The sequence below is a fragment of the Humulus lupulus genome, chromosome X, assembly GCF_963169125.1.
Source record: "Humulus lupulus chromosome X, drHumLupu1.1, whole genome shotgun sequence".
NCBI lineage: Eukaryota > Viridiplantae > Streptophyta > Magnoliopsida > Rosales > Cannabaceae > Humulus > Humulus lupulus.
Genome location: NC_084802.1, coordinates 118,727,374 through 118,739,339, shown reverse-complemented (window position 1 = coordinate 118,739,339; position 11,966 = coordinate 118,727,374). Strand labels below are relative to the sequence as shown.

Genomic DNA, 11,966 nt, shown 5'->3' with positions numbered 1-11,966 from the left:
CTCCAAAGAAATCATCTGAATATACCTGCACATTGTAAAAAAAAAGTCATTTTATTATTAAGAACATAAGTAACCATCAGGGCATCAAGTATGGCATCCAAATTAACATAAGTTTGGAAACTTCTTGGTTGTTTATATCAAACATTAAGTATTTGAGTAACATTAGTAAGTGGGACCAACAAGAAAAACAATTTAGGTTTGTCACTGTAAATGATGGCCACTAGAAAGATAAATATATAAATAAAGGATCAATAAATAAGGTCAAATTCGTACTTTGAGTTTAAATGATGAGCAACAGCAAAGCCGATCCAATTCATACGATGATTTGATTTTAGAGACAAGCTATTGTTTTGTCTCGACAAACCCTGCCAAATCTCGCATTTGCGCCTGTACCACAATAGATAAAGAGCAATCATTAACCAAAACAAATTAAGGATTTAAATCAAGAAAAAGGCATTACTCACAAAAAATGATGTAATAAACAAGCATGATACTAGCAGCTATATTTAACAGTGAGGAATGGCCAAATGGAACATCAAAAAGTCTTCCAAATATCCATTTTAATGAAAGGTTGAAAATTTTAATGAAAGCCCAAGAGCCTAATTAGTCTCACTAGGAGTCCTAATCCTGATGCTAACTAATTAGACACCTTAACTACATATAAAACTATCTTGAGTGGTCTTATGAAGTAATGCATTGACTATGCAGTCAGTAGACACAATTTAACCATGTAAGAGAATTTACTAAAAACTATCAGAAACAACATGAATAAAAGCAGTATAAACTCCAACTAAAAAATTGATTTTTATCGGATTAAATTATGAAAATTCATTAACAAGATATGAATCAAAATGCTGCATTAATAAATGGAAATTCACATAAATATAAGTTCAGAGGCAATAAAATTAACTTCAATTACATAAGAGATCAATAACCCAGAAAAAAAAAAAACCATATTAAGCAATTATGGTGACTAAAATCGAAATTATACTGATAACCAGATGAAACGTTTGCAAGAAAAATTCAAAATCAAAACTTTGAACCAAAAACTGAGATAAGTCTACAGATCAATGCTCGAAGATACGATAAATTGTCAACAGCAGCAACTAAATTACTTGAGATGTTCTTAGTCTGTTCAGCGTATCAAATCATCCTGGCAATCATAGCACAATTATAACAAGACAAACTAAAGCAGGACAGTTGAAGGACAACCTTGGAAGTCCATTATCAAACACAAAGACAGGAGGCCTCCTGTTGACTCACTGAAGAAACATTATTACTAGTTTCCTAGCCTGATGACACATTAAGACAAGGTCTAAGCTTACCTACTATGTCATCACATACATTATATCTCATCTTAAAATTAAACTATCACAAGGATTACAAGTAGAAAGTAGCTTGGACTACATTACCTGAACTTGGATTTGCCCATCTTCTGCATTTAGAATCTGCAGCGACAGTGTTCCCTGAACATCAAAGTTACTAACACCACCATCTCGTTTCAGTGTTACATTTAGTTTCTCCTCAACAGCCAAAGTGACGGGATCAGTTAAAGGTGGGGCAGATGATCTAGATTGGCCTGCTTTTGGCTGCACATCTTCAAGGATAACCTCCCCTTCTGCTTTCAAAGACTCCAAGAACTGGTTAGTCCTTTGTGATTTCCCTAACTGCATACCAAGACCTTGAGGAGGAGCATTGCCAGCCGAAGGTTGACGACCTGAACCTTGTTAATATAGAATATACAATTAAACCAATGGTGTTGGAAGAGATGGAATAGATTTGATATTCGTCACAAGACAACCAAAAAAGAACTTAACGAAGCACGCTCTCAAAATTGAATCTTAAATGAACTGACCAGTTCAAAGAGTATAATTAAGTACTGCTGAATTATTTTGAAAGAACTGAAAGTAAAGTTGAAACAAGTACCAGCATTACACATCAAATTCAATATTAAAGAGCATGAACAAACCTTTAGACTTGATAGAAAATGGATCGATCTCAGTGTTCAATCCAAAACCAGAACAACTCCCAAAACCGCTTCCAGTATTTGAAATGCTCATCTCACTATAGCTGCTCTCTATTCTTCCTGAGCCCATTGACATAAACCCTCCCTTATGACCCTTATTCTTTTCAATCTGCAAACGATATGATGATGTGCAATGTTGATATAACATACAAATGAAGGAAATTATACAATGAATAAAACTACTGAATAGGCCATTTCAGAAGCCTCGTAAAGTACCTTGCTTTTGTCAATCTCACTAGCTTTACGTTTCATGACATCTTTCGTCTCATTAATCTTGCTCTGCATTACAAGTTTGTGCATCTTCTCTTCGTGACTCTCCATTTCACAGTACTGTTTAACCTGAGCTACAGTTACATTTTCCTTGTGTCCAAGAGAGATGACCTCGTCAAAAGCAAAAATCAGCTAAAAAGCAGTCCTGCAAACACCCTCTTCATCTACAGACATAGAATACTCCGGCACCTAAAGCTAGTTAAGGAATAAACTTATACAGATATTTCCACCAACTTATTTAGATAGCAAGTTGATGGAAATAAAACCCATTCAAATTGTAAAATGGATATACTGTACAAAAGACTGAAAAAAAAATAGGGGAAAGCTGCAAGAAGACCTTCTATTCTTATGCGAGACATGTTCACAAATTGTCTAGAAACAAGTACTGCCAAAGCAAGAAATAAAACCACCAATTAGAACTCCTAATCACTTGCAGAATGAAACTTAACAACATTTTACTCATGTACAGATGAAAATAAATAACAATGCCAGGAACTCGAGGACAGTGAAAAATTATATGTAAAAATGGTGCTTGCCCTTAAAATCAAAGAAATTACTGCAAGGATTTTATATGCAAGAAAGAAAAGGAGAAGGTGTAGAAAATAAATAAATAAATAAAGACAACGGTTTAGACAATGCCAAGAGGTGCACCATTATTCTGAAAGTTTCATTCACATTCACATTCCTATCCCATTTTACCCAAAACAAAAACAAAAAAATCCATTATGAAGTTGTTGCTACAAAATAACTTTACTATGCGAGAAAGCAGAGTTTAAAGACTTATGAGCTACCAGAAACCTCCATGAACAATGTACTTTACCAGTTCCTGTCAATCAATCTTCTGATCTGCCTATAAAATATGGCCTATATCCACGACAAACTCTTTCCACAATTGCATTCTTTTAGGTAGCTAACATAAAAATAATAAAAATCTAAACAAAACTTCATTATAAAATCCAGTTTTACATCGAAGTGGTTGTTTCATTACCATCATCTTAACCCATAATATAAGATTCCTAGGGTAGTTTAGACATTTAGCAATTGAACTGTACACGAGACAGCACAGTAGCAACTGAACAAGACATGAGTTCTGCAATTACAATAAAAGTATTCTCTCTTGTCCAGCCCTATGTAATTACATGAAATTTTGAAACTGACAAACTCAAAACTCAAATATTACTGATAAATAAATTAAATAAAAAAATGTAAGACAAAAAAATACACACCTTTCCCAGACTTGGTTACGATGGAAGCAGCAAGAACAACCTACGTAGAAAGTGAAGATGATTGATAAGCAATAAAACAGATAAATGTAATACATATTTATATATATATATATTTGCAGCAAGATAAATGTAATATAAAAAAAAAATTATAAATGTCAAATTTTGAAAATGCAAAATACTTGGTAATATTTACAAGCATTTAACCATTTCAATCACTCAAAATTATTAATGCATGCTTATTTTCATTGCATGTCTCCAAACGCGAAATGGACTACTTACCGATGCTATAACTCAAATCCATAATAATGATAATAGTAGTAGTAAATAAATAAATAAATAATCAAACATCAAAACCCAACTTTGAACAAAGGAATAATGGGAAGAGAAAACTCTTACCATCTTGTTATGTCGAGATATAAAAACAAACAAGCACGACCAAAATGGAGATTGTAAGGGTTGCATATAATTTCCTTCTTGTAAGGGTTGCATCTCACAAGGGTTTCTAATTTTCATTTAAAAGTTTAAACTCCAAACTTTTCACATAGCAACAATGCTTAAAGCTAGTGAAAAGATTGCACAAACTGGTTGTGAGGAAAATGCAAGTCTTAAAGATAAAAGAGGAAAAAGAACATGATGTGAATCAGCGATCACAACAGAAATGAATCACAACAGCTATTAATAACATAGGATTTTGACAGAAATGAAAAATAAGCTAAAGTAGAAACATTTTTCTCACCAGAAGATATGCGTATAACAGCTGGACCTAGCTTGTCCTGTGGAACTGGTAATGTATCCTATGTTCACTGATATCTCAACCATAAGAACAGAAGTAAAAATGGAGAAAATGAGAGGTAAAGAAAATCAAAACAATCAACACCAGTTGACTCTTACACAAAATTAAATACTGAATAGATGGTAATGTATATCTGACATTGGAAGGGCATGACATATAAAATTTCAATCAATGCCAAGATTCATAATTAAAAACAGGCATGGTATTTGACTTGAAACAAGTATTGCACATATAAAATGCAACAAGTGTGGAAACTGTCGTATATCTAGCATTAATAATTAATCATAGTTTAGATGTAAATATAATATTTGCTCCACCACGAAAAATATCTAGATATTATTCACAAGGAAAACATGCATGGTAGATAAACAGATAATTCAGGAAATTTGAACACACGAAAACCAGTGTCTAGATAAATCAAAATCTTGATCCCTGCTAAAGAAGAGATGGCTAGACTTGTGAAGATGAAAAAAAAAATTGACTTAGAAAAAAAAAAGTAGTGAACATAATGATAGTTCCATAACAAAGTATAAGAGGAAACGACCAGAATGGCAACAAGAACCAATAATATCTACTATTCTTGCTTCAGGGAAAGGAAAAAAAAGTCCAACAAAACAATTTAATCCAGGGGATACCTTCATACTTTCAGCAAAGCATCACCTTAGGATGGTGAAGTGTTCTCATCCTTTGCTTCCAATTCATCTGCTGAAGTGCTCTCGTCTTTAACTTCCAATTTTTGTGGTGAACTGTTCTCATCCTTTGCTCCCAATTCTTCTTCATCCTCCTTACTATCTAAAATAACAATACCATTTGTGGAACTAGCATCCTCTTCAACCACAGCTCCTTGTCCATGATTTTCCTCGTTCCCCAGAGTCTCCTGAAGAGAATAAAATGCAAACAAAACTCTAAAATCTTATTCTGGGAGAGAGATGCGAGAATCTCAATTTTGAATTACAGTGAACAGTTGTAAAGTGACAAATCTGATAATAACACGGCATTTTACTTCTTAGGAAGATACCTTATGGGCCAAATTCACACCCAAATTGACATACATAATTTCAGCAGTCTTAAGGCCAGCAAAATGTTTTTGAAAAATCTTCACAAAGTTTAAACCCATGACATCCCCTTAACAGTTCTATGAGAAAGTTTAAGCAGGCAAGTCACATACAGAAGCTTTCAGCTCGCGCAGATTAAAATAAAAAAGGTGATGTTTGTAATGGTCCAATTTTGTAATATCTTTATCATACCTATGGCCTACTTAAAATTAGAAATAAATTTATTACCATAACTATAACCATATGGATATGGGATAGTAAAATAAAAAAAAATTGGTCCTATGGGTTTCGGGAGGATGAAAAGTGATAAAGGTATAACAATATTGTCCTATTGTCGGTTCAAGAATTTTAGCAACACTAGAAAAATCTGTATGAAGTTGACATTTCGTACCTCATGATCATGCTGTCCATTTTCAGTTGGATCATCGTTTTCATCGATTTGCATGCTCTTAAACTTCTCAAGAAGGTTGGTGGTTGATTTCTGAGCATAGATTGGGTACAGTTCAGCAGGAGGATAATTGCACTTGCAAATTGTATCCATGGAAATCCACTATTACGAGCAAATAAATGAAGAGTAGACAGCATAAATGGTTTTTCCAATTATTGCAATAAAACTTTGAACACCTATCATGCACACAATAAAAAATTAGAGGAAAAAAAGAAGTCATGCCTGTTTTTTCCACTTTCTGCTTCAAGGGAAAGAGAAACATCCCAGTCGTCAAACAAATTAGGGTATTCCTCTGGATCAGCTAATGACTCAGCAGCTTTCTTACTGACCTGCACTCATTAGCAAGTATACTCAAACACAAATTACTTGGTTCAATGTGTGGAGCTGAAAAAATGGGACGATCCACCTACGACCTCTCTGCGAGACCGAGCCCTCTGCAAGACCGAGCCACCCACCCCCTCCGTGAGACCGAGCCACCCACGACCCTGAGCCCGTTGTTTTCACAAGACCCACGAGCCCCTGACCTGCACTCAGCCCGTCGTTTTCACAAGACCCACGAGCCCCTGTCATTTGCGCGTTTGCCGATGATAGGGAAGGTCGGGCTCCATAAAGACAGGTGAGAGAGAAAGAGGGAAGGAGAGAGGTCTGGTGGGAGAAAGAGATCCGAGGGAGAGGAGATGTGCCTCCTATATCGCCTTCGAATGTGGTGTAGCCCTTCTCAGGATTTGTCTTCCGTGAAGGGGAGTGAGAGACCGAGAGAGATAGGTCTACGGAAATGGGTCAAAGGGAAATGGGAAATGGGTCAAAGGGAAATAGGTATACCAGGAAAAATGAGACACGGGAGAGAATACAGGAGGAGAAAGATCGAAGAAAATGAGGTTGGAAATGGGTAATGGGGAAATGGGTACAGGAAAGGGGAGTTACTGTACACGAAAAAATTGGCGCTTTTTATTTTACTTGCCGCCTGAAATTTTGATAATATACCATAACTCTTTTTAAATAGTATTATAATGGTGTGTTATGGTAATGGGTGTTTGGTGTAGTGAAAAAAAAAAACCCATTCATTTCATGTATTTAAATATTCATCATCACTACACATATTCTTATTACACAACCATAAAAATCAACCCAAACAACATAAACCCATGCCCATGCCTAGGTCTATTTTCCCATGCATCAAAATATAAGAAAACATCCCATCAACACAACACATTATCCTATTTAAAAACACACCACTTTCAGCCATAATCTCTCCAAAACATCAATCATCAAATACCAATAACCCAAAAGATTGAGGGAAAAATTTAAATACCTCTCTTGATTGTAAAATCAAGAACACACTAGGACCACCTCCTTGCTCAAACCCTAGAGGTTTTCTTTTGAAAAATCAAGATGGAGAAGAAGTGGAACAACAAGTCAAAAACAACTAAATCAACATACTAAAAATTTAAAAGAAAGAAAAACATAAGCAAAATCAAGACCATACCCTAAGATTGATCCTTTCTCCTTCTCCTTCTTCTTCTTCTTCCTTTCTTTCTTCTTCTCCTTCTCTCTCTATCATGCCACACTCTCTCTCTCTATTCTCTCTCTAGGTCACAGCAGCCAAGAGCAAAAATGCTCTTCCAATATTCCCATTCCCTCTTAACCTAATCCTCTCATAATGACCAAATAAAAGAAAAAGGTAAGTTTCCTTTCTCCTTTTTATTTTCTCTTAATTTTCTTATTATTTTCTTTTATGATAGTTGATATAGAAGATAAATGGTGATCACATTCCTATCCTAAAATAGCTAGCTTCTTCAAATAGCTAGCTAAAATAGTTGATTTTGATTTTATTGCCTTAGAAAATAATTGGAAAATCAATCCCTTTCCCACTACACACTACACGTCCACCATTACTTACCCATTCTTTTATTTATTTTTATTTTTTTTCAATTAAATCAATTAAAATCTAATAAAAGGAAATACAAGGTGTGTGGAAAATCTACACATGTGTACCATGCTACCATGCACTAGCACACACTAAATCACTAGGGTGCATCACTATCTACCATGCACCTTAGTGCATTCAACCAAATCTCACATAATCACATTTTTAAAATAAAAATAAATATATATCATTTAACAAGTAATTTCACAAAAATATTCTACAAACAATTCTAACAATTAAATAAAATATCAAACAATCAAATAAAACAAACAACAACTAAATAAAATACACAACATTTAAATGAAACAATTCATCGCACTTAACACTTAAATAAAATAAATCACAAAATTTTAATAAACTAAAAAAAAAAAAATTGGTGCACTACAGGCTGTGTAGAAAGTATGTCTCTAGTAATTAGGACTTCTAGAAATAAACTGCTCGATGAGCTCAGTGGAATCTCAAGGGTTCATATAGATGATGTAAACGTAGAGATGAGTAGATATGAGCTCCCTGAAAGATGTTTGTTGAGAATGAACGTATTTAATGGATGAGATGCATCATAGGAAATCGCAAGTATGACACTATCAAGTTTAAAGTAAAGCGAAGAATGGATTACGTCAATTATGATATAACTGGACACTATCAAGATCAAAGGACACATATGCTTTACGACACGATTGTTAATATAGACATAGGTTAGGGAGTTTACTCCACAACATTATCTTGCGAGGTGATGTTGTTAACTAGATAGATACGTGGAGTAGCAGAGGAGGACACAAAGTGGACACACCACAACATTTAGTAACAAACAATAGAAAAACCTCAATGGAGTAAATTGAGACTATGGAGGCGGAGAGACGAGTAAATCCATGATAACATAGTTCAACATAGAGGACAATGACAAGCTACGAACTGACACAACAATGAGGATAAGTAATGAGTTGTGACATGACAAAATAAGACAAAGGCTACTAGTACAGACTAAGAATTTCCAGGGACAACAAGATAATTAGCAATCCTAAAAGTAGATGCTAGAATTTGGTGGGACATGGTTAAGAAGACACACACTTGAGAAACCATGACCTGGGATGACTTTTTACAAGTTTTCAGCAAAAAGTACTACAATGCTACAGTACTAGAAACTAGAGTTAATGAGTTTGTGACACTGACACAAGGTAGTCTTCCAGTCACATAGTATGCCTAGAAGTTTGACAGAATGGCAAGGTTTGCACCTGAGATAGTCTCAACGAGGTTATGAGTGTTTAAGGATTCATAAGGGGACTGAAGCCTATGATTGCTAGAGATGTCAAAATGACCAGTACAGAGCTAGTTAGCTATGCTGAGATTCTAGACAAAGCTTTAGACACTGAATACATGAAGAGCGGTATATGGAAGGACAATGCTGCAAGTATAGAGACTAATAAGAGTAAAGTCTTTCAAGAGAGTAACAAGAGGAGGCCTAATAGGGTCAAAATAGTGGCACTAACAAAAGGCCCAAAGTCGCAGCTCCCAATGGAAATCACAACAACCGCAACAGTCGAAATGATGATGAAAACCGTGGGAATCACCGAAGCAATAAAGTTGAGCACCCTAGCTGTCCTAAATGCTCGAAAAGACACCCAGGAGAATGCCAGGCCAGTACCAATAAATGTTTCAAGTGCGGCCAGGCAGGACATTTGAGAAAGAATTGCCCACAATGGAAGGCAGGATAGAATAGCAACAACAATATGGTGCCAGCAAGGGTTTTCGCCTTAACCCAGAATGAAGCGGCCAACAGCAACACCGTAGTTACAGGTCAGCTCCCTATATTTGGTATGATGTGTAGAGTCTTAATTGATTCTGGAGAGACTCATTCTTATGTTTCCATGAATGTGATTGATAGAATGAATATACCTTGTAAGATGTTTGAACACACTTTTAGTACATTGTTGCCATCAGGAGATATGATGTTGTCAACTAAGTGGTTACCGTCAACACCTGTAACGGTAGAAGGCAGAAAGTGCCCAACAGATCTCATAGAACTGAGTATACCCGATTATAATGTCATACTCGGCATGGATTGGTTATCCAAACATGGGGCTACGATAGACTGTCGAAAGAAGACTGTATAGTTCAGGCCAAAGGAAGGAGAGGTCTTTTCCTTTAAAGGCGATGTAGCGGGTTTTCGAACACCCATAATATCTGCACTGGAAGCACGGAATATGATGCAACATGGTTGTTCGGCGTTTCTGACTAGTGTAATGGATAAGTCTAAGGAGTCAGAATTAAAGCCAGAAAATGTACATATTATTTGTGAATTCCCGGAGGTGTTTCCCGAGGAATTACCAAGACTACCCCCGGACAAAGAAATCGAGTTTGTAATCAAGGTTGCACTAGAAACAATACCGATCTCTAAAGCACCCTAACAAATGTCGCTTGCGCAGTTAAAGGAACTTAAGAACCAGCTACAGGAGTTATTGGATAAGGGGTTCATAACACCTAGCCATTCGCCATGGGGAGCACCAGTGTTATTTGTGAAAAAGAAGGATAGGAGTATGAGAATGTGCATTGATTACCGAGAACTCAATAAGGTCACCATTAAGAATAAATATCCTTTGCCTAGGATAGATGACCTTTTTTATCAACTGCAAGGGGCATCAGTATTCTCGAAGATTGATTTGCGATCCGGGTACAATCAGTTGAAAGTGAAAGAGGGAGACATTCCGAAAATGGCTTTCAGAACTCGCTACAGGCACTACGAATTTTAGTGATGTCTTTTGGATTCACTAACGCCCAACTAACATTTATGGACAAGTTTGTGGTAGTGTTCATAGATGATATCCTTATTTACTCGAAGACCAAGGAGGAGCACAAGGAGCATTTGAGGTTGACTCTGAAAAGATTCCGAGAACATAAGCTATATGGTAAGTTCTCTAAATGTGAGTTTTCGTTGGAACAGGTAACTTTTTCTAGGGCATATTGTAACGCCCTGGATATCCAAGACCATTACACTGTGTGTTTACAAAGGTGCAAGACTCGCTAATCAAGTCTTTTAATTCAAAACGTGTTACTGAAACTATAGTTGAACTAGGGTTAAAAGATTTTGGTCTCAAAAGCTGCATTTCTTATAAATAAACATTTTCTTTTTACATGGGATCCCAAAAGTAATAAGTTTAAGACTGTTTACAAAATTTTAGGATAAAAGTACAGTGATTAGCCACTCTAAGGCAAAACAGACAGTTAAGCATTTCTCGTCCTGTTCCACTCCTCGGCCGTGGCGGCCGATCAACTGACTATGTACATTTAGCCCCACAACACTCCATCTCAGGGTGGGTCCAACTTGCCTTTGCCTTTACCTGCACCATGTAGCACCCGTGAGCCAAGGCCCAGCAAGAAAACATAATAGCAGAGCATAATCATTCAACAGACAATCAGATAACCCATATCGCATAAGCATGTACTCATCAGTCTAAGCATTCACGTTAATCAAGTATTCAACATACCAAGTATATCATTTCACATTAGCATTCAAATCACATATGATAACTAGGGTTAACGCCCTTAGGCCGCACCCTCTATTTATCCCACTGACCGCGGCCCGCTTAAACCGAGCTTAGTGAATATTAAGCTGTCCTTAGCTACCAGTGGCCGAGCTGCACCCTGTGCGCAACTATTATTTATGGCACCCTTAGGCCGTTTATCACATGTACCGTGGCATAATACCATCTATGACATCATACAGATATAGGGAGCTCTTAGTCCCATCACAAACACATAACCGAGTGCAGTTTTCTTACCTTTAGATTTGCTAGCTTTGTTCAATTTGATCCTCGAGCACGATCGTGTCCGAGCCCTAGCATACACCTAGTCACAGCCATAGATCAAAATCATCACCAAACCTCGAACCCAAAACCTAGCCTCGGGACCAATCCCGAGCCCTCGGGAAGCCATAATTCCACCAAACGGGGTGGTGGAATCAAACCCCGAACCACCGGGCAAAAACCCTTGAAAATAACCCAAAAACCCCTTTCTAGAAACAGGGTAGCTATACAATGCCCTAAGGAGAGCGCTATAGCGCTACAAAAAGAGCCAAAAGGCTCAGGAACTTCAGGGCCTAGCCCTACAGAGCTCAGTGACTAGCGCTGTAGCGCTAGTCACAGCACAGCCCTTCACAACATTTTCTCCTTTGAATTTTCCCGAGCCAAAACCTACTCAAAACTCAACCAAACCTCAACCAAACTT

General features: G+C 36.7%; 2 protein-coding genes and 1 long non-coding RNA gene across 3 annotated transcripts; all 3 read right to left on the bottom strand.

Annotated features, from left to right (window-relative positions):
- Positions 1 to 342: 342 nt before the first annotated feature.
- On the bottom strand, positions 343 to 2,347 carry LOC133806199 (coatomer subunit delta-2-like). The gene is made up of 4 exons (XM_062244323.1): positions 2,243 to 2,347; positions 1,970 to 2,135; positions 1,413 to 1,717; positions 343 to 387 (listed from the first exon to the last, which is right to left on the bottom strand). The coding sequence occupies exons 1-4, from the start codon at positions 2,345 to 2,347 to the stop codon at positions 343 to 345; spliced, it is 621 nt and encodes a 206-aa protein (XP_062100307.1).
- Positions 2,348 to 2,614: 267 nt separating this feature from the next.
- On the bottom strand, positions 2,615 to 3,974 carry LOC133803723 (uncharacterized). The gene is made up of 3 exons (XR_009878116.1): positions 3,919 to 3,974; positions 3,523 to 3,562; positions 2,615 to 2,681 (listed from the first exon to the last, which is right to left on the bottom strand). It is a non-coding gene; the product is annotated as an uncharacterized LOC133803723 (long non-coding RNA).
- Positions 3,975 to 4,214: 240 nt separating this feature from the next.
- On the bottom strand, positions 4,215 to 6,388 carry LOC133806198 (coatomer subunit beta'-2-like). Its single transcript, XM_062244322.1, has 5 exons — positions 6,332 to 6,388; positions 6,079 to 6,147; positions 5,762 to 5,920; positions 4,951 to 5,192; positions 4,215 to 4,325 (listed from the first exon to the last, which is right to left on the bottom strand). The coding sequence occupies exons 1-4, from the start codon at positions 6,386 to 6,388 to the stop codon at positions 4,977 to 4,979; spliced, it is 501 nt and encodes a 166-aa protein (XP_062100306.1). The 3' UTR covers positions 4,215 to 4,325; positions 4,951 to 4,976.
- Positions 6,389 to 11,966: the final 5,578 nt, after the last annotated feature.

Coding starts and splice junctions, on each gene's coding strand:
- LOC133806199 (XM_062244323.1), bottom strand. CDS start 2,347: ATGGAGAGTCACGAAGAGAAGATGCACAAACTTGTAATGCAGAGCAAG. Junction 1,718..1,969: donor ATTTTCTATCAAGTCTAAAG/GTTTGTTCATGC, acceptor AACAAGGTTCAG/GTCGTCAACCTTCGGCTGGC. Junction 388..1,412: donor ATGGGCAAATCCAAGTTCAG/GTAATGTAGTCC, acceptor ATTGTGGTACAG/GCGCAAATGCGAGATTTGGC.
- LOC133806198 (XM_062244322.1), bottom strand. CDS start 6,388: ATGACAGGGGCTCGTGGGTCTTGTGAAAACGACGGGCTGAGTGCAGGT. Junction 6,148..6,331: donor TGAGTGCAGGTCAGGGGCTC/GTGGGTCTTGTG, acceptor TAATGAGTGCAG/GTCAGTAAGAAAGCTGCTGA. Junction 5,921..6,078: donor ATTTGTTTGACGACTGGGAT/GTTTCTCTTTCC, acceptor TGCTCGTAATAG/TGGATTTCCATGGATACAAT.